Source organism: Malaya genurostris, chromosome 3 (assembly GCF_030247185.1).
Source record: "Malaya genurostris strain Urasoe2022 chromosome 3, Malgen_1.1, whole genome shotgun sequence".
NCBI lineage: Eukaryota > Metazoa > Arthropoda > Insecta > Diptera > Culicidae > Malaya > Malaya genurostris.
Window position 1 is genome coordinate 261,507,383 of NC_080572.1, and position 21,050 is coordinate 261,528,432.

Genomic DNA, 21,050 nt, shown 5'->3' on the forward strand with positions numbered 1-21,050 from the left:
GTATCAGATATCATTTCGTTTGGTGGAAATCATAATTACCTCGTTTAGTGTGTAACAGAGTAAGCACAATATTCTGTACACTAATAATCAATTGCGAAGTTTGTTGGAACAAAATGGTCAAATACCACAAAAGAAGGGGAAATACTAAGCCATTGTTTTGGTTTGCTACTGAATGTCGCACATTTGAATATAGAATGTGTTCAACCGCAGAACATTTTAAAAGAAAAAAATTGCTAATCATTCAATGTATTTTCGATTGAAATTGCCCATCAAAAGGGAGGTATAGCATTTCAAACTTATCTAAATGTTCGAGAGCTTACTTATAAACTTATGTAACAAGAGACCACGCAGTGAGCTGAAAGCTTCAACTTAAGTGTATTGGATGTTATTATTAAGCAGTAAAATATATACGATGCTGCTGTTAAAAGTCTACTGACCGTTGTCAGCACTAGGACTTTTTGTTGGGGGTTCGTTTACTCGTTGCCACCAGAGATTCTTCGTAATGTAATTGCTGCAATTTCGACGCACACTGATTAACTTTCAGTTCCTGCATATCCAGTGCTTTGTTCTAGAATCGTTGAGAACGAAATGCTACTATACAACAACAACGGTGGAAAGAGCAATTGTGTTTACTAACCCGTAAGCTTTTCGATCGTTGATGAACTTGATGCATCTGGGTTTTAATCCGTACGGCCTTTTCTTTATAAAATTTTGCTTTGCTAATCTATTAGTACAACAAGATATTACTACTCGGTGTATTAAATTATTATGCCAGTATTTTTACCATATCGTTAATCTGCTGAACTTCCTCGGTTGAAAAAGCACGTTTCTCAACTTCAATAGCTCTCTGCATTTCGGTTTGTTTATCCCTTTGTGTTTCAAAATAAGTCTTTCTATATTACGCTACATACATTTTGAAATAATTTTCCACACTTACAGTAACTCTTTCAGATTTGCCTTGACTTCGTTCAACGTTGGCTCGTAAATTTGTAGCAAGCCGGATGAGAGTGCCTTCACTGTTTCGCTGTACACACTAGTGTCCTCTCCCTCGGCATCACTTCGATCATGATTTAATTTGATCAAGAGCAACAAATGGAGTTAATGTTTATTACTGCCCTCGCTTGATGCTTGGTAATACTTACATATCAAGTGACATGATTGATGTGTTACCCACTGAAATATCGTATTTGTACTATGTTAAATATTATCAAATTGCTAAAATAGAAAATATTCGATGTAGGTAGCTTTGCACTTATGTTTACATTTGAACGATGAATTTTAAGTTCCCGCTGAGAATTCATGTGCGCAGAATGAATTCGAGGGTGCACTTGCGTGAACTCCTCGAATAAAATAACTGGAAAGTTAGCGTTTATAGCGCTTCTGGTTGTGAAAATTTCAACTACACAGATTTATTTTATCAATTACTGCCAGAATTCATAAGTTGAAGTATTCTTTAGATAGATATTCGCTAATTAGAGCATGATCCAATAAAAAGCATTGTTGTGTCAGAATATAGTATAAAAGCATATTGACGATTAAACGTGATCATACAGAGGCGGAGAAAATAATTTGATTCCGAACTATATTTTGAAAAACATCGTCAAGGTCGTCAAAAAGTGAGATAACTAAGTGCTCAGAAGTTCCTATCTCATGCCTCCCCGTATGTCTGCGTTAATAACAAAATTAAAGGGTGAGAATTGGTTTGTATGTAATAATTCATTTGAAACGCGAATTTGAAAATCCTTCAAATAGGTCAAGTATTTTGCCTTGACGTTCTATTGTAATTAAAACCTTAAGGTGAAATGTAACGGAATGCGAAAATCGCGTTTTTGATCAATTATTCAAAAACTAGACCGATTTTCAAAAAACCAAAAACACTTAAGTTTTCGAAATCAAATTTATCATAACTAAGTATTCTTAGAATTTTGAAATTTTGCTTTGCCGAGCCGTAATTGGTTTTTGAAATGTATAAACGGTTACTGTTCCGTTCCACGGAGATGATTTTAGAACTGAAAAGTAGTGTTTGTAGCAGAATTTCACAAAGAATCTGATAATGCAACTCAAAATTATAAAATATTAGCTAGAACAACCGAAATTTGAAAAAGTTTACATAAACTTTTCTGCATTTTTTTATTGCTTGCGCGCTGCTGTTTCGCATTGAGGTGGTGTGAGAATGCACGGTGGGCACGGTGGCATTATATCGTGAGCAAAAATTACATATAAAATAATGACGCGAATTTATGCAGCATTGGGTTTTTTGTTGAAATAAAAACTAGTTGAATACAATAAAATGGGTGTTGTAAGATATCGTTTATTTTATAAGTAACTGTCATTTATAATGCTAATAATGTGCAATTCTGTTGAATTCAATGCATTGCAAGGTCTTGGTATTACATTTATTGTTGAATATGACCATTTGTTTCAACAGACTTCGCAGACAAGGAGTGGTGGAACAGTAATGGGAGAATACTGAATCTACACCAGGAAAATGTCTGGGTGTGGAAGTCTTAGAATTACATTCCTTTTGAGAAATTTGGCCTTTCTGATTTAACAGAATTCGCAGCCGACTCATAGCATAGCTTCGATTACATGGCTAGTGCTACGATCCTATTGACACAACATAAATAATACTTTCTACATATTCGAAGATGATAATGAAAGTCAATTAGAATGGAATATATTGGCATTGAATGTATTCGATAAGTAAATTCGACCGCGCTCTATAATGCATGTCAAGTAAATACTTTTACGTAAATTCTATCTCATCGGCGGAAAGGGCCTGGTGAACGACTGGCAAAGATATCAAAAATATTTGAATGTTCTCTTGTCTTCAATCGTTCTTTTGAAGGAGAATCCATGCTTGCTACTAAACTCAGGCATATACATGGTTAGCAAGTTGGTCAATACATATACATATAGCCTCATGTTAGTCATTCATAATTACTCATTATTTATAGCTCTAGTGTAAGAGTAATCACTAACAATAACGATTGAATTAGCATATATTCAAAGTGGGAAAGATTCGAAAATCCATTACGTCCAATCTTTTTTTACAAGTCAATATAACGAGAGGTAAACCCACTGCGCTCAATCATTGAAAAAAGTTCTTGTTTCTATGTGTCCGTTTTTCTTGGTATGCTTTGTGCTTGACGGTTCGTTCAACTGAAGCGGGTAAAATTTTGCGCGCATTTTATGACGCTACATTTCACCTTAAAGTCAAGGTCTTGGCATTACATTCCTTCTATGGAGCCGACTCTTCGCGTACAGAAACATTGCATGGCTAGTACTACGATCCAATTGACACTAAGAATCCTTCCATTTAAACCCCTCATGTGACTAAATTGTCAACTTATTTTCATGAATACCGTTTGCAGCATTCCTTACAATTCATACATTAGCATTTTGCATATCATCCTTATATAATTTGACGCATAAATCAAAATTACGTTACGTAAGAATAACTTTTTCACCCTCATTCTTGTTTACGTCCGTAACGGCAGTACGACGAACGGGTACTTTCGAACGAATACGAATAAGCCATTCTTGTTTTCACTCGAATGAATTTGAACGCGACTCGTTAGCCACAAAAAATTCAAATATCAGTTAACTACTTCAAATAAATGCTAAGCCTTGATGAAATCAGTCCAATTCTTGTGATTAACCATATGCGAAACGCTAAAATGTATGGCAGTTTAACTTCAAACGATACGTGTATTCGAACATCATTCGTACGAACGGAAAGCCCCATTCTTGTTTACGGACGAATAGACGAAATGACGTGGTTTCCATTTGTCAGTTATATGTTGCGAATCAATCGTTCGAACACATTGAAAAAAGTTTAACCGATTTCTAACAAATTAATTTTCGAGTCTAAAGGTGATTTGCAATCAAATCATAAATTTGTGTATTGCAGAAAACATTTAGAAAGCATAGCAGTATAGTAAAATGCTGTTTTTTTTCTGGCGAGCCTTCGAATATATGCGCGGTTCCAAGTTTTTACGCATCAAATTTTACATCCATTAGGTACTGGAAAATACGCCATGGGCAAATATGCTGTATTTTATATTAAATGCATGATTTTACCAATGTAATAAATATGAAGACTATCGAAAACATGACAAAATTGCAAGAAAAATGCAACATATTTTTCGCAGATAATACTGATCGGACTGCTTTTTTTTTACTTTGCACGAAGTTTAATTTGAATATTTCATTTACCGACTTGAATAAAATTGGTCCTGAGTACGATATTTATTTATTATGTAGCATTCGTCACTTTCTTGATGCTTAGAATCTTCCTAAAAAAAACTACCTGCGCTGCCGATCCTTCTTTTTCACAGGAGTCGCGTACGTACACGTTCGAGTGAAAACAAGAATGGCTTGTTCGCATTCGTTCGAAAGCATGTGTTCGTCGTATGGTCGATACGGACGTAAGCAAGCATGATGATAGAAAGTCAGCGAAAAAACAAGTCAAATAACAAATGATAGCAAAGATTTTCAATTACAACTAAAATCTGAACCAGAACTGATAGTTTAAAGTTGGATGGACGTTGTTTTTATGCATGTGCGATGTTTAAAATAGTGATTGATTCGAACGTAAACGGGAATACGAATTTGATATACTTTCGAACGTATCGCATACGGCCGGAAACAAGAATGAGGGTGTTTGTGTATAAATAATGATTCCATTCTTATTATAAGTGTTTTATGCAGGAGCGTCTATAGAAAAAGTATTCAAAAGTGTGCAATATCATATTATGTTCCAAGGGTGTAATTGGCTGGTTCCGAAGACAGAAGTTTGGGAAGGTTTCAATACGGTAAGAACATTGAATGCAAACTCGAGTAGTGGTAATATTAGCAAATGTTAATAATTCATACAAAACTGAGGAAAATAAACTAAATACACGTCGATTGCCAATTGTAGGGGATCGAAAGTCTTTCTCTAATGTTTGTATCCATTTGATGCAAACATTTCATTCAGGCGGGGCTGGTCGATGGAACGGTGACCTCAGAACACGGTTTGCTCTGTATACGAAATGGGTTATCGGAATTCGATTGAGTCAACACCTCCTTGATTCCTGAACTAAAATTATTTCCATATATAAACAAAATAAATAGAAACATCTAGAAAAACACACATACACATACACACACAATATTAGGAAAATATCCTCAAAAATATATGCTACGAAAACCCCACCAAAAATATTAATCAGCAGTCCTATTATCGAGTTCGATTCTCTTGATAAAATGCATTCATACTCCAACTAGCGAATCCCGGGTGTAAAACATATGCCTCGAGATTTTTCTGATAACGGCCAATAGCCATTTGCTCAGCATTCGTTTTGTTGAAATATTCAGTAAGACTCGGGGCTCACTGATAGCAGACCCTGTCAGCTTGGAGCGATCTCAATCTTCAGTTCAGCAACGCCATCGCACGGCGTCTCATTCAACATGTCATGTCAATTGTATGGGTGCGCAGTGCTGCTATTTTGGCGCGTACGAATTTGACATTTCTCTCCCCTACTTCTATGTACGTGATTCGATGCGAACTTATCTGAGGGCGCCATGGTCGCAAAAAAGGATGTTGCCAAAGATTTGTTCGGGAAATGTGAGAGCTGGATATCTTGTTAATATGATGTCTTTGCTGATAGCCAGTCATAAAAGTAGATTATTGAAATACTCGAATGGTCATCGTTCGTCAAAAATCTTCGGAGAGGATGTCATCAGGAAAAACGCATTATTTTCTTTTTTTGCGTAGGACTACGTCTTTTTCCTCTATACTCACCTGGGTGCATTTTCAAAATTTCGCACCTCGATTGCGTTTCGAAATTTTTGCAGATTTACACCCTCATTCTTGTTTACGTCCGTATCGACCATTCGACGAATACATACTTTTGAACGAATACCAAAAAGCCCTTCTTTTCACTCGAATAAATTCGAACGCGACTCGTTTGCCACAAAATATTGTAATATCAGTAAACTTCTTTAAAAAAATGCTCAGTCTTTAAAAAAAATGCTTCGTCAGTTCAATGTTGCGAATCAACCGTTCGAATACATTGAAAACAGTTTAACCGATTTCCAACATTACTTTTCGAATGTAAAGGTGATTTGCAATCAAATGATAAACTTTTTTTTCGATTATAGACATTTTAATCTTAAGGTCATTCGCCTCTTCGGGCCAGCAAAACTTTCTGATTCTGCTTCGAAAGCATCGACTAACCCATCACGCTATACCCGTCCCCTTAAATGATAGACTTGTTTTCTGAATAAAACATTTATATTGTTTCTCATTGAAAACACTCATGGAGTTATGTGCCCTAGCACAAAATTTGGCTAACCTCTAAATTACTCATGGAGTGTTTTGCTCGATTCGTGCAGTCGAACAATCAAAACAGGTGAATTGTATTTGCATCGCCCGAAAAAAATGCACTTTCGAGCATTGAGTGAATGAAATCAATGAAAAACGACATTAGAAAACAGTATTAGTATTATTAGTGAAATGCTGTTTAGTTCCAAGCTTTTACGCATCAAATTTTACCTTACTTATTAGTTACTTTCTGGAAAATACACGATGGGCAAACTGCTCTATTTTATATCAAATGCATGATTTTAACAATGTAATAAATACCCAAGTTACCACGACGCATTATAACTTTACATTAATTCAGCTTTAAAAATTCGCTTAAAATTTGATGAAATACAGCGGAGTTACACATGTTTTTACAATGATATTATAAAGCTAAAAAGGGCGATTATTAGACTCTTATAGGATTATTAATCTTATAGTTATTATTAAAGTTTCGGTGCTCCAAAATATAGCATTGAATGTCGATATATAGCACGACGGAAGGTTGTTGTAAAATAATGCTGAGTTACGTTTTGAATGCAAATTTAATGCATATTGCTTTAAAGTATGTAGGATTAGTGTCAGTATACATTAACAATGTAAAAATAGAGTTGTAAAGAGGCAGTGATATAATGCATATGGTCAGAGATGTCTAGCAAAATTTCTTCCCTCGCACTGACAACTTCAACGAGAGCTCTTCTCTTTCACATTTATACACCACTGTTGTGTAAAGTGTGCACGCATCATGAGTGCGTTTGTTTATTTCCTTTTACCTCTTCCACTGAATCGCACCAAAGTGCTAGAGCATTAGCTAATAAATTCTCTGAGGTGGATGCAGATACTTTCACAGAGGTGTACACGCCGGTGAGCACTCTGCTGTATGGTTTTCGTAGATGAAGCGTGGACACGCAAAATCAAACAATTTATCGTAAAATTTTCGGTTTTCCTTGCAAATTTTTCATAGCAAGGCCAGATCTACTCTCTATTAATTGAAGTTCACAGAAGTGTTCGCTCACCATCACGCGCCAGTGGTCACTTGGGTGGATTTAGACGAGAGCGCGTGTGAGCGATTCATGCGAAGAGAATGTGTTTCACTCGCGCCAGCTGCTTTAACCACAAGCACACACTCAAATGCTGTCTATTCGACACTGAGAAGAAGTGCGCTTTCCTCCTTGTGCGGTGCTTCGTTTTTTTCATCCTCGGTGTGGCAAAAATCTAACTCTAGCGTGTATCACTCTGGTGAAATGCCATCTCTGCATATGGCTACTTGGGTATGTAGACTTGCAGTAGAAATGCAACATATTTTTCACAGGTACTGCTCGAACTGCTATTTTTTACTTTGCACAGTTAAATTTCAAAATTTTATTGATCACGAGTACGATATTTATTTATTATGTAGCATTCGTCACTTCATTGATGTTTGGAATCATAATAAAAATCTACCTTCGATGCCGATTCCTCTTTTGCACAGGAATCGCGTTCGTACACATTCGAGTGAAAACAGGAATGGCTTGTTCGCATTTGTTCGAAAGTATGTGTTCGTCGAATAGTCGATACGGACACAAACAAGCACGATGATACAAAATCAGCGACAAAACAAACCAAATAACAAATGAAACCAAACATTTTTCATTATAACTTAAGTCTGTACCAAAGCAAAGTCTTGGCATTACATTCCTGTGGTGGAATTTGGCCTTTCTGTTTCAACAGACTTCGCAGCCGATTCTTAGTGTACAGAATCATTGCATGGCTAGTACTATGGATCTTACTGACACTAAGAATCCTTCCAGGTCGGGGATCGAACAGACGACAGCTGGCTTGTAAGACCAGCGTCCTATGCATTGAACCGCCAACTCGGGCGGTTCTGTACCAGAACTGATGATTTAAAGTCAGATTGGCATTGTTCTTATGCATGTACGATGTGATTAATTCGAACGTAAACGGTAATACGAATTTGACATACTTTTAAACGTACCGCATACGGCCGTAAACGAATGAGGGTGTTTGAATTGAATAGATTCTAGTCCATTGTATGTGTCAAAGATGTAAGATTCAAAAATTGAAATTTCAATAGATTTGTCCCAATGAACGACCATCGTATCGAGATACACCGATTATTTTTTTTCTAGAACAAGTTGTGTCATCACACCTACCCTATTCCATCTTCCGATGTTAAGGAGCGAAATAAAATCTTAGGTGAACAGCCACGATTGAAAAAATAAAACGCAAAGCAATTTCAAATTCAACTTTTTAATGTCCTTGTTCGTAGTTCCACCTAATCGTACATATGACTGAAGTGATCCTGATACACCTGAATATAGGTTTCTTTCTCCTGTGGTGTCATTTCCGCTATCAGCATATCATTGATCTCATCCAGTGGATGCGGCCGCCCAGCCACCGTTACCGTTGGCATGTCGTCTTCCGAATCGGTGTCCATAATTTCCACAGTCGGAATCTCCGTATTATCAATATCTTTCTCGTCATCACTACTGTCACTACTAGGTTCGTTGTTGAAACCCAACCCTTTGATTGCATCGTTCGTTGCGCTGTGAGAGCTTTGTTTCTCGTGCTGTAACAGAACCGACATGATATCGTCAGTTTCCCTACGATTCCGTGCAGAAGATATGACACTGGTACTGTTCGTGACCACCGGTGGTTGTGTGGAAGAAAATGCAGCCTTTTCGAGAATTGATTCTACCGAATTTTCGTCCATCTCGTTCGTGATGACAGTCGATTCCGTCATCCACACCGGGCGATCCTTTCGTTGTGTCGTTGTTTCCACGGCATCTGAATCACCGATGGTAACATCGACACGAGTTTCTTCCACAGCGAACCCACCGGTTCGCGTTGCTTCGCCAGACCATTGTTCATTGGAAATTCTGTTCGTTGGTTTGGCAATACTGAAATATAAAATATGGATTCAGAAATCAATGTTATTGAGAACTATCACTTCAATACTCAACTTACCCTCTTATAGTATCAATATCCACCGGTTCAGGTTCGAGAATTTCAGGAGCCAGTTTGATATCCTCTACTTGTCTCAAGAGATCGTATAACGGTTGTAACTGCTCGTTGAATTTAGCCAACAGTAAGCGAGAATCTTTTTTAGGAAGTGCAGAACTATCTTCTTCTACAGTACTTCCGCAATACGTACATCGGAACTCGCCGGACGCAAAGTCAAATAGTTGGTCTGCTTCTAGATCCGTAAAAGTCTTATCACAGGAAGGGCACTTGAAACTTGCGCGACTAGTGGCATCACGTTCTTCTGTCTCCATACGCTTTCGCATATGATCGAGCTTGTACTTGACGACATTTACAAACGTTTTATAATTAATGAAATAGTAGTTAACCTTTTGTGCTTTACCATCGGGACCGGTTTCCATCTTTAACCGGACCTGCAAAAATTTGTCGTTTTTCAGAATAGAGATCCTGGCTCGTAACATTTTTCGCTCGAACTTGAGTAATTCGCAAATGTCGTCCTCCTTCATACAGGGATTCCTAACAAGCATATCCACGACTAGTGCATCTTCGATGGTGTAAAAACCGCGCACTACAAAACGTGCGAGCTGTTTCAAACTGCTCGGTATTTCCGTTACGTATCGCTCACTCATTTTGTATTGGGCGGTATTCTGTTTGGAGGACTCAATCCAGCTGTTGGAGTATGACCTGAAAGAGAAATGTGAATTTCAATGTTTGCTTGGTACTCATTTTCGATGGCAAATTACTAAATCTTTTCGAACAAATGCCATCGAATAAGTGAGGAAGCTATCGCTTCTCATAATCTATCGAAAGCAACATACAAGAGATGAGTTCGACGCTTCAAAAATGAAAATTTTGATGTGAGAAACGAGAAACATGGATGACCGTCGGAAAAAATTAGACTCAAAAACAATAGGCTGAGACATTAAATGTTTGGCAATCAACAATTTCCGAAAGCTTGAGAGCCATGACAAAAGGGTATAAGATGGGGAAATAGGTACTACATGAATTGAATGAAAGAAAGTTTGAAAACCGTTGACTCATTTGTGAAATGTTACTGAAAAGACACAAAAGGAAATCATGTTCATATCGGAATGCAGGCTAGCGGAAACAAGACAAGGAAAGTGTATTGCTTAATAAAGCCGATTCGGTAAGAAAATTTAAAAGTTGAAATAATCAAAATAAGCCAAAACCAGAGGAAGGTGATATTCCTTCATAGCAATGCTCTATCTCAAACTTCGGAATCGAAACAAATATAGGATTTTTTTATGGGAAGTGTTATCACACGCGGCTTGCTCGCCAGATCTAGCTCCTTAAGATTGTCACCTGATGCGTTGATGGAACACGTACTGGTAGAGAAGCACTTTGATAACTTCGAAGAAGCCAAAAAATAAGTCGATTTTTTTGCGTAAAATTTCCAAAACATTTAGAAAATATGTAACTAGCAATCGTGTCCCCTATAGAAATTATTTTAAGTGTAAGATTAAAGGAAATATATTATATATTAATATGGATCACTCTTGCGATTCACGAGGGATATTAGTCAGTGGGTTTTGTCTTCATGTCAGTTTCATCAATTTTTTAATGGAGGCACATCAAGACACATTCTGATAAAAAAAATCGAGCGGATCTTGAAACAAAAGAGCAAAAATAAGCTACAATTCTTACTAAGAATCTATTTAATTTGTTATATTCTTATTAAGTGGAAGTAACAAAATATGCTATGGAATGTTACCGTCGTTTTCCAATGTTTATCGACGCTTATTAACGAAGGGTCGATAAAATTGCTAAATTCACTAATTCACGGTTACCGATCCAACATTTTAATGGATCGTATGGGACATTGTAAGATTTTATCTTTGGTGTAACAACATAAGAATAATGAGTATCATTAGTTTCCTCATAGTTTGTAAGATACATTTTACTGTGATTTTCGTTTGTATTTTGTTTCATAATTTGATACTTATATATTGTAGTTCCACGTACTAGAATTACCACTAAAACAAATTTTTATATCAAAATACTGGGGTACGATCGGTGTTTAGTTCACTTACCCCTTGTCGATTCACGTGGTGAAGCGCGTTCCCAGAAATCACGAGTCTTGAAATCGTTACTCGAAATAATGAGTCATATGAGCGCAGAGTGTAATTCACCCGACTGCCTACTCTCACTCTCACTAGATTTCTCAACATCGGTTGCACATGAACACCAACAAAACAACTTCGGCAACGAGAGCGAATTTGACAGCCGCACCGCTGATGGATCTGTTGCGGAATGAATCGCTACACTCAAAGTTTTCTCTTGCTCTCACAAACTTCCTCCTTTGAAACGACGTTGCTTGTTTGAAGCAGTATTGTTTTTCTTCCTCTGGAGCTAGGTGGAAGTCATTCACTAAACTTTTTTCTTATCTATGGCCGCTATCGACAAAGTTCGCGTCCTTGTTGTTGGCGATTCCGGTAATGATGGACATTATCTAGTGGGTGAAGCACTTCTCGGGTAGAATTTAGCACGATATCCGATCAAAAACTACAGTTTTTGTATGCTACGATTTAAAGCCAGACACCACAGCGCTTCGCCATGTTGAAAATTTGCGACCGTCCCACGGTTGCCCAGTGTTGCCAGTATGTAGGCTGGTTTAAGGTCGATTAACAATTTCCCGTAAAGTGCACGGAATCTGTCGCATTTTGTATGCGCACATTTACAAAGACACAAAAAAACATGTGCGTTCGTGCTCGGAAAGATGTGAATCGAGCCTGCACGATTTTCTACGAAAAGAATTGGTTAGGGTGCTACAAAAATAATTACATAGAATTGTAATATTTAAAATAGATGAGAATTTTAATATAAAATTAGTCGATAGTCTCACGACAAAAGGACCTAACTGCAAATGAAAGCCTTTCTTTGTTTACTTTATCGTTTGATTATTACGGAGCTATTACTGTAATTTCTTAAATGTTTCCTATATAAATCGAAAGCTTGATTCTAACTTGAAAATTCTGCGGAGTAAGGTGTCATAAAATCAATTCGGTAAATCGCGACAGAAAAAGTAAACAAAGAGAAACTCTCGTTCGCAGTTAGGCCCTTTTGACGTGGGACTATCGAAGTTTTCTTGACTTTAATTATAGTTGACTATTACATAAAATCTGTATAAAATGTTCAAAACGCCGAATGTAATAATGAGAGATTCTCTTTGTTTACCTTCTCTCCAATTATTTACCGATAATAACTATAGCTATCATCTTTCAATCTGCACTGCAGAAATCACCGAAAAAAGCAGGAATATTTCGCAATAATCGAAAGAGAAAGTATACAAAGAGAATCGCTAATTGTTATATTCGTCGTTTTGAACATTTTATACAGAAATAATGTTTTGTATTTGGACTAGTGCATGATCGTAAGCATAATTATAATGGTAAAAGCGAATCATAGAATTTGACTCGTTATCAACACAAAATGACTAAACTCATTCTTTCCGTGCAATATGGTTTACATGTTAAATTTTTTTATTGATACATCAATAATGACAGACTCGAAACATTATTTTTTATGATAAATTATTACCACATTATCAGCAAATAAATTCAACGCAACAGTTGCTTTTACACACCTCAGATGCTCTCTTATTTGTTTTAGGCGTCGGGAAAACTTCTTTAACGCATTTGATTGCAAAAAATGAGCCGCTTACTTCACCGGGTTGGACTGTTGGATGTGCAGTCGAAGTGAAATTACATGAGTACAAAGAGGGTACACCGTCGCAAAACACATTTTTCATAGAACTGTGGGACGTGGGTGGTTCTATCAGTCATAAAAATACACGTGGTGTTTTCTACAATCCAACTCATGGCATCATTCTTGTACATGATCTCACGAATAAGAAAAGTCAGGAAAATTTGCAACAATGGTTAATTGAAATCCTGAACAAGGACGGAAAAGACGTTTTAAAAGGCGGTGATACTATCGATATCGATCCAGAGCAGTTCCTTGGATCTACACAGGTATATTTGTTCAATATCTTATTTGAGTCATGTGTTTCCAAATTAATTTGTAGTTTAAAAATTCCCAGATACCCATTCTAGTGATTGGAACAAAGCTAGATTTGCTAGACGAAAATCACAAAAATAAAATACTCAATAAAACATCCGCCGGGAGTATAGCGGAGCAATGTGGAGCCGATGAAATATGCTTAAACTGCCATGAGGCAAGGAGTTTAGCAGCCGGAACAACTGATGCAGTCAAACTGTCTCGATTTTACGATAAAGTTATAGAACGAAAATATTCCAATCGTGAAACCGGTAGGAAATATATCTACAACGCACCTCCTTTTGGTACTTTTGGAGTACCTCCGGCAACCACAACCTTCTACAATCAATTGACCTCGGAATCGGTTCCTTAATAAAGAGCAAGTTATGATCAAAGAACAATTTTCATTTATTCAGGAAAGTACGATACTCAAGCAATCGATTTTTTAACCCGGTGGCCATTTCATTTGACGACCACCGAGGAAATGTAAGTGTAGGTGATAAACCGATTGAGCTCCATTTTTACCATCGTTTATAACCACACGGAATCCATCGCCAAGTTGTTGTTCGGCGGCGACCTTTTTGCCAACCAACATCAAGTGACCCAACAGGGCTTCATCGTCTTCGGATGCCTTTGAGAGTTGCGGTATCGGTTTCTTTGGAATCACAAGGAAATGGATTGGAGCCTGCGGGCAAACATCATTGAATGCGACACACTGTAATTAAAAGTTTGACGTTCAAGTAAATCAGTTAATAGAAAATTGGAAAATATTGGTACCTTATCGTCTTCGTATATGAAAGTACAAGGAATCTCCTTGCGAAGGATTTTGCCAAATATTGTGTCCTCAGCGGTTGCATCGGCTGCTTGGGCCTTGGCAACTTCGTCCGACATCATAAAATGAAAAACGTTCAATTTCTAGATTAGCTTCTTTGTACTTAGTGACCTAATAGAAGCAACTGCACGACAGATTATTGCAACTAAAATGGTTTATGAATAATAAAGGTATGAAATAAAACGTCAAAACACCGCCTGGCTTCAAAAGTGAATGAATGACGGATGAATACATCGATGTTGCCCACGATGTAGAAAGCACTGGTGACGACACAAGCTTTAAACTTGAATACGTATCAGTATTCATGTCCATTTTCTGAAAGAGTAAAAATATAATAAATCAGCTGTTTTTCGAAGAAGGACGTATCTTACAAAAGTAAACAAATCGAGGTTCTCTCTCCTACCAATTAGGTTTTTTATCGTGACGACACAAATGAACAAGTATTCATCCTTGACAGTTCAGCGGTACTGTTTACAAACAAGCTTAAACAAAAATGGAAGAGCACATCTAAAACAATCATCTTTACACTTTGCAACTAGTCACTTTTATTTAATAAATATCAAAAACGAACCGTATTCAATCGTGAACAAATGTTTTAAAACTTTATTTAGGCGATACGGACCGTAAATGGTCTGATCCAATTTGTCAATAAACAAACAAAAGAAATTTCTGTTTACAAACAGTACTGCTGGACTGTCAAAAAGTGTTCATCCGATTGAGGTTAGCAGTGACGGTAAAAAACCTAATAAATGCTTCAAAATCCTACAATTTTGTCTAAAAATTCGTATTCTACAAAAATCTTAATCTTAGTAATACAAAGAGCTATAAAAGGCTATGAAACTATGTCATTCCATTTGTTTACGCAAGTTTCGCCCTCCGTATTCTATGCCAACAAACAGGTCGATACTTCAATTGCTAGTAAGGAAGGGAGAAACTATTTATTTTCTTTATTTTAGATGGTTACCAAACCTTTTATTACTGGAAATAGTAAAAGAGACAATAAAACTACTCACAGATTTGTCTTAGTAGCGAAAACCAGCCAATTTCATGAAAAATGCGCAAGGGCGTATCTATAATTCACACAAGAAGTATAAAAGTAAACAAATCGAAAAAGGGCGAAACTCTTTTTATGTTGATTTATTCAGTGGATATAGAAGAAAAGTGGTAACATTTGCGTGCCTTTTGAAGATAAACTAACAATTCATCGACTAATCATAAATTGATCAGAGAATATACGATAATTTCTAAACACGATTTGAAACCAAAGTCGAAACATTCATCGATGATTTTCTGCATTATTAGAAAATGAATAGTCGCAACTAATTATGGGATTACGTTGATAATAGATTTAGTTTTTTCTAGCGATGTTTGAGGCCAAAAATTTATTTTTCTTAAAGCTGAAATAGATTTATTAGGTACGTGATACCGATTATTGGTTTGTGGTATATATATAGGTGGTATATTTATTCTTTTTAGTTAGTTTTTCGTACGAAGTGTTTAAAAAGCTCATTATCGGGCCCGATGTAAAATGAACTTGTAGTCATCTAGGCTATTGTTGATTGTGTTAGTAATTTTCATCCGAAATCAGGTGGCAGAAGTACAGAAGCATGTAAATATCGTATCAAAACATGGGTTCGATTTGGTATTGCGTTGGAAGATGAGAAGTAGGCACAATTCTTTTTATAACTATTAAATTTGTATCCTGTATGAAATCCGCATGGATGTATACAAATCAGTACATTACAGACCTCTGTATAAATGGCAACTGTTGGTAAATGAAAAAAAAGGCAACAGTCTAGATCAGGGGTTCCCAAAGTGGTCGATATAGACCCCTTGGGGTCGATATCTTTTTTGCGGGGGTCGACGTAAACGAAAACTGACTATGGCTATCGATGAGTTTAATTTTGTTTAATATAAGTTGTTATTTGAAATATTAACGCTAGAAAAGTTATGTTTATTTTACCATCCGCAGAAATTGGTAAGTATTTTACATCAATATTAAAAAGAAAAAAAAATTCAAAGAAATTTGTTGATGGAGGTCTGAGGCCTAAGTTAATTTTAGTAAAGGGGTCCATGACCCCAGAGATGTCTATCTCCTCTGTGTGACGAAGAGCAAGCAAAATTTTTCCCCTCGCACTGACAACTTCAACGAGAGCTCTTCTCTTTCACATTTATACACCACTGTTGTGTAAGTGTGCACGCATCATGAGTGCGTTTGTTTATTTCCTTTTACCTCTTCCACTGAATCGCACCAAAGTGCTAGAGCATTAGCTAATAAATTCTCTGAGGTGGATGCAGATACTTTCACAGAGGTGTACACGCCGGTGAGCACTCTGCTGTATGGTTTTCGTAGATGAAGCGTGGACACGCAAAATCAGCAAAATAAAACAATTTATCGTAAAATTTTCGGTTTTCCTTGCAAATTTTTCATAGCAAGGCCAGATCTGATCTCTATTAATTGAAGTTCACAGAAGTGTTCGCTCACAATCACGCGCCAGTGGTCACTTGGGTGTATTTAGACGAGAGCGCGTGTGAGCGATTCATGCGAAGAGAATGTGTTTCACTCGCGCCAGCTGCTTTAACCACAAGCACACACTCAAATGCTGTCTATTCGACACTGAGAAGAAGTGCGCTTTCCTCTTTGTGCGGTGCTTCGTTTTTTTCATCCTCGGTGTGGCAGAAATCTGACTCTAGCGTTTATCACTCTGGTGAAATGCCATCTCTGCATGACCCAAAATATTTTGGGAACCCTGGGTCTAGATGACAGCATAAATAAAATAAACCTGGATTCCCCAGTGTAATAGTACTGTAGTTGAGCCAAATACAAATAATAATACCCCTAAGTCCCATACAAACGAACCGCCAATGTTTGGTTCACAGCCTGAACAAGTAAGCCTAGCAAATTACTCCCTTTCATTGCAATAGTTTGAAAATGTGGAAGGACATCGTTTCTAGCAACGCTTTATGCTAGTTGCTACGGTGCAAAACAAACTCGTTGCTGTATTAATCTGCAACAATCAGTCTAAATATCACCGGCACTAGCACAAAAGATGAAAAATGAACACAAACACCCACGAAAAAAATTGTCGAAGTATTCCGTATTATAATTTGTATTTGGTTGAGCAACCTGTGACACCAAAAGCGCCATCTGGTGTAGAAAGGTGCGTAAATGCTACTAAAATGCATGTACAAAGTTACCTGCACCTTTAACACAACCACAGTAGCTGATGGAAAAAAGTACACCCGTTTCTCACTTGAAGCGCTGTCAGTGTCACCGTACAGTGGGAAATCTAGGTTTACTTAATTTATGATGACAGGCTAAATGTTTTTGATTGGGCAACGTGGCGCCATCATGACATATGCGAGTACTGTCCCAACTGAAGGGATATTCGAAATGACCCTTAAAATGATTAAATAATCCAATTTGAGTGTCCTGTCTGTTAGACAGACAGACAACGTTGGCAGATATACCGATTTCTCGGTATTTATACAGATTTTTGACCTCTATACCGCAATACCGATATGTATTCCTAAAATACCTCTAAATAAATCACGGATCATACAGGTAAATACCGATTTATGTTTTTAGCTGGAATGGACATGAGAAAAGGTTGTCGTGGGACCTTTTTTTGCTCACCTAAATGAGTCTTGGTGACATTTTCCTGGTCTGTAGAAGAAATGATGATACCGATATGGTACAGATAGATTTTTGCGCCGAATACAGATTTTTGGAAGAATGACCTGGTAATGTTGGAAAAACGACCTGGCAGATGTTTTTGTGGACATCGTTCCGCATAAAGGAATACAGATAAATACCGATTTTTTATGGTGCAGTAGGGTAACAGAGGTATTTTGGCCCACTTTAGGATTGATTTTATTTTGGCCCACTTTGTACAAATATCCACCAAATGTTGTGATATCTTTGAAAAGCCCTTCCAAAATAGGTAATTTAATATGATAGGCATCAAATTGATGCAACATGGGTTACTTAACATGGATAAAATCCGATAAAATCGATAAAGTTTGTTAGGTGGGCCAAAATATATGAAGTGGCCAAAATACCTCTGTTACCCTACAGATTTTTCCCAGATTCTTCTGGTTCATCTGGTTGTATCTCTGGTAGTGAGTTAAAATATTTGGTCATCATTGGTTCCTTTTCGTGTAATGTGTACAATCAGTTGATATTTTGATTACATGTGTTTTCTCTTCTCGTATTCTATCCGTTTTATATTATTCGTATCGTTCGATATAGTGTCCATTTGAAGTCAATAATTGATTATCTACGACATGAGTGTTCCTGTTGATCCGTCTTTGGAGGACATCGCGTCACCACAAAAATCCGATGTATCTTGCTGTTCGGATACTAATTCCAGTTTCTCCAGAAACAGATATAATCTACGTAATCGTGGTAAGGTTCGTTCCGATAATACTGATTCAAAACTATTGCAATGCCTACTGCTTTTACTTTTTAGGCCCCGCTACTTTCTGTTTCATGGCCGAGCGGGAATGTCCTATATGTTTGTCCGATGTGTTCGAGAAGCCAGTCGTCGTCAATTGCGGTCATACGTTCTGTGGCAAGTGTATCCGCTTATCCATGATCAAGTTTAAAAACTGTCCCATTTGTAATCAGATACTGATACGATCGTTATTTCTCTGGGATACTAGCTATACCAAAAGGTTGACTAGAAAGCGGAGTCCAGTGCGTCCGTATACCAGAACACAAATGGATATCTCTGTGAAAGCAAAGCAAATTAAACAGGAAAAGGATGCAATTGCTGTTCTTGAACAAGATATGTCAGATCGCAAGGTATATACGTCGTGTGTGGCTAGTGGTCCAAATAATGATCCTCAAAGAACACGGCTGTAAAGATTACAATTGTTTTTAAATACATAGAGAAAAAAAATATAATACTGTTCATAATAAATGAGTAATTTTGAAACAATCGTAAGATAAACTTATTGCTTCATATCTAATTAAGTTCCATAATCCATAACTACTTATATACGAAAACCATCAGAGTGAGATATGCTGTCTCGGTTTGATAGGTTGACTTTAAGAATAAGATGAAATTAGGTGCTTCGCTTCGAACTTTCGCGTCACGATAACAGCAGTATTGCACAATTTTTTAGCTTTGGCCGCGATATTGCCAAAGCGTAGATATTGGCCCTTATTACCATTCTCACTTCCATTTTCACATTCACTTCACTTACATGTCACTTCACTTGATTTTTCCTATTACCAGTATCACGCTCAGTGAAGTAATCACTGTAGTGAAAAAAATAATTTTTTCCAGCAAAATTTTGATGATTTGATGTTCATAATGACATCAAGTTCATCCAAGTAATTACTTTTGTCTCTGAAGCGACTTCCGTAATAAGGACCTACATTCAGTGTTGGTGATTGCCGAAAATTTCACAGAAGCTGCTATATTGTATAACATTTTCAATCCGGTAGAAGATGCTACAAGAACTTGAGTTTCTCAATGCATGAACCGCGAGAGAATTTTTCTACATTTCTTCGCTCCACTTCATATTCTGAGTATTTCACGGCCTTTAAAAAAAATTACAGTCTGATGATGATTGGTGCTGTGTGGAATTTACTAAGAGAGAATCGCAAGTTGATAATTATCGCAGAAAATCGAATCGATGATTCGACTTGATGATTCTCATACTAGGTTGCAATATTTCAAAACCCTTGTATGGAGCATTCACATACATTTTCATAAACACAACTTATAAAGGGTGATTTTTTAAGAGCTTGAGAACTTTTTTAAACAATAAAACGCATAAAATTTGCAAAATCTCATCGGTTCTTTATTTTAAACGTTAGATTGGTACATGACATTTACTTTTTGAAGATAATTTCATTTAAATGTTGACCGCGGCTGCGTCTTAGGTGGTCCATTCGGAAAGTATAATTTTGGGCAACTTTTTCGAGCATTTCGGCCGGAATAGCCCGAATTTCTTCGGAAATGTTGTCTTCCAAAGCTGGAATAGTTACTGGCTTATTTCTGTAGACTTTAGACTTGACGTAGCCCCACAAAAAAAAGTCTAAAGGCGTCAAATCGCATGATCTTGGTGGCCAACTTACCGGTCCATTTCTTGAGATGAATTGTTCTCCGAAGTTTTCCCTCAAAATGGCCATAGAATCGCGAGCTGTGTGGCATGTAGCGCCATCTTGTTGAAACCACATGTCTACCAAGTTCAGTTCTTCCATTTTTGGCAACAAAAAGTTTGTTAGCATCGAACGATAGCGATCGCCATTCACTGTAACGTTGCGTCCAACAGCATCTTTGAAAAAATACGGTCCAATGATTCCACCAGCGTACAAACCACACCAAACAGTGCATTTTTCGGGATGCATGGGCAGTTCTTGAACGGCTTCTGGTTGCTCTTCACTCCAAATGCGGCAATTTTGCTTATTTACGTAGCCATTCAACCAGAAATGAGCCTCATCGCTGAACAAAATTTGTCGATAAAAAAGCGGATTTTCCGAATGGACCACCTAAGACGCAGCCGCGGTCAACATTTAAATGAAATTATCTTCAAAAAGTAAATGTCATGTACCAATCTAACGTTTAAAATAAAGAACCGATGAGATTTTGCAAATTTTATGCGTTTTATTGTTTAAAAAAGTTCTCAAGCTCTTAAAAAATCACCCTTTACAAAGGTTATATGCACATAATTAAAATAAGCGGCAATACTAAAATGATTCTATCGCAATTATCTACTGCCCATACAGAATCGGATTGCGAAACGAGAACAAACGACCGGTTATTGCTTCATATAGAATACCCTCAACAGCGAGCTAATCTTTGATTTTCAGACAGGTCATCGATAGAAATTCGCTCTCACACTGGTGTCTATTCT

General features: G+C 37.1%; 5 protein-coding genes across 6 annotated transcripts; 2 read left to right on the top strand and 3 right to left on the bottom strand.

Annotated features, from left to right (window-relative positions):
- Positions 1-230: 230 nt before the first annotated feature.
- LOC131436441 (biogenesis of lysosome-related organelles complex 1 subunit 6) lies at positions 231-1,274 on the bottom strand. Its single transcript, XM_058605162.1, has 5 exons — positions 1,143-1,274; positions 938-1,057; positions 785-869; positions 638-724; positions 231-568 (listed from the first exon to the last, which is right to left on the bottom strand). The coding sequence occupies exons 1-5, from the start codon at positions 1,154-1,156 to the stop codon at positions 449-451; spliced, it is 426 nt and encodes a 141-aa protein (XP_058461145.1). The 5' UTR covers positions 1,157-1,274; the 3' UTR covers positions 231-448.
- A 7,309-nt stretch (positions 1,275-8,583) lies between these two features.
- LOC131436585 (general transcription factor IIE subunit 1) lies at positions 8,584-11,717 on the bottom strand. The gene is made up of 3 exons (XM_058605394.1): positions 11,383-11,717; positions 9,317-10,015; positions 8,584-9,249 (listed from the first exon to the last, which is right to left on the bottom strand). The coding sequence occupies exons 2-3, from the start codon at positions 9,958-9,960 to the stop codon at positions 8,625-8,627; spliced, it is 1,269 nt and encodes a 422-aa protein (XP_058461377.1). The 5' UTR covers positions 9,961-10,015; positions 11,383-11,717; the 3' UTR covers positions 8,584-8,624.
- LOC131436587 (rab-like protein 3) lies at positions 11,676-13,721 on the top strand. Of its 2 annotated transcripts, none has more exons than XM_058605395.1 (3): positions 11,676-11,784; positions 12,962-13,323; positions 13,377-13,721. In XM_058605395.1, exons 1-3 carry the CDS (start codon positions 11,739-11,741, stop codon positions 13,719-13,721), a joined length of 753 nt encoding a protein of 250 aa, XP_058461378.1. In that variant the 5' UTR covers positions 11,676-11,738. The 2 variants fall into 2 exon arrangements, with proteins under 2 accessions (XP_058461378.1, XP_058461379.1); XM_058605396.1 differs by having other exon boundaries at positions 11,717-11,784; positions 13,392-13,721.
- Positions 13,722-13,732: 11 nt separating this feature from the next.
- On the bottom strand, positions 13,733-14,384 carry LOC131436588 (adenosine 5'-monophosphoramidase HINT1). Its single transcript, XM_058605397.1, has 2 exons — positions 14,126-14,384; positions 13,733-14,063 (listed from the first exon to the last, which is right to left on the bottom strand). Exons 1-2 carry the CDS (start codon positions 14,240-14,242, stop codon positions 13,794-13,796), a joined length of 387 nt encoding a protein of 128 aa, XP_058461380.1. The 5' UTR covers positions 14,243-14,384; the 3' UTR covers positions 13,733-13,793.
- Positions 14,385-18,370: 3,986 nt separating this feature from the next.
- LOC131439415 (E3 ubiquitin-protein ligase RNF166-like) lies at positions 18,371-19,089 on the top strand. The gene is made up of 2 exons (XM_058610384.1): positions 18,371-18,588; positions 18,653-19,089. The coding sequence occupies exons 1-2, from the start codon at positions 18,468-18,470 to the stop codon at positions 19,045-19,047; spliced, it is 516 nt and encodes a 171-aa protein (XP_058466367.1). The 5' UTR covers positions 18,371-18,467; the 3' UTR covers positions 19,048-19,089.
- The last annotated feature ends 1,961 nt before the right edge of the window (positions 19,090-21,050 follow it).

Bases quoted from the DNA above. Each gene is read 5' to 3' on its own strand.
- LOC131436588 (XM_058605397.1), bottom strand. From the start codon at position 14,242: ATGATGTCGGACGAAGTTGCCAAGGCCCAAGCAGCCGATGCAACCGCT. The intron at 14,064-14,125 runs GTACCAATATTT...TTTTAATTACAG, and splicing joins TCATATACGAAGACGATAAG to TGTGTCGCATTCAATGATGT.
- LOC131436587 (XM_058605395.1), top strand. From the start codon at position 11,739: ATGGCCGCTATCGACAAAGTTCGCGTCCTTGTTGTTGGCGATTCCG. The intron at 11,785-12,961 runs GTAATGATGGAC...TATTTGTTTTAG, and splicing joins CCTTGTTGTTGGCGATTCCG to GCGTCGGGAAAACTTCTTTA. The intron at 13,324-13,376 runs GTATATTTGTTC...ATTAATTTGTAG, and splicing joins AGTTCCTTGGATCTACACAG to TTTAAAAATTCCCAGATACC.
- LOC131436441 (XM_058605162.1), bottom strand. The intron at 725-784 runs GTAAAAATACTG...TTGTACTAATAG, and splicing joins TTCAGCAGATTAACGATATG to ATTAGCAAAGCAAAATTTTA. The intron at 569-637 runs GTTAGTAAACAC...CAACGATTCTAG, and splicing joins AACGATCGAAAAGCTTACGG to AACAAAGCACTGGATATGCA.
- LOC131436585 (XM_058605394.1), bottom strand. From the start codon at position 9,960: ATGAGTGAGCGATACGTAACGGAAATACCGAGCAGTTTGAAACAGCTC. The intron at 9,250-9,316 runs GTAAGTTGAGTA...TTTATATTTCAG, and splicing joins GATATTGATACTATAAGAGG to TATTGCCAAACCAACGAACA.
- LOC131439415 (XM_058610384.1), top strand. From the start codon at position 18,468: ATGAGTGTTCCTGTTGATCCGTCTTTGGAGGACATCGCGTCACCACAA. The intron at 18,589-18,652 runs GTAAGGTTCGTT...TTTACTTTTTAG, and splicing joins ATATAATCTACGTAATCGTG to GCCCCGCTACTTTCTGTTTC.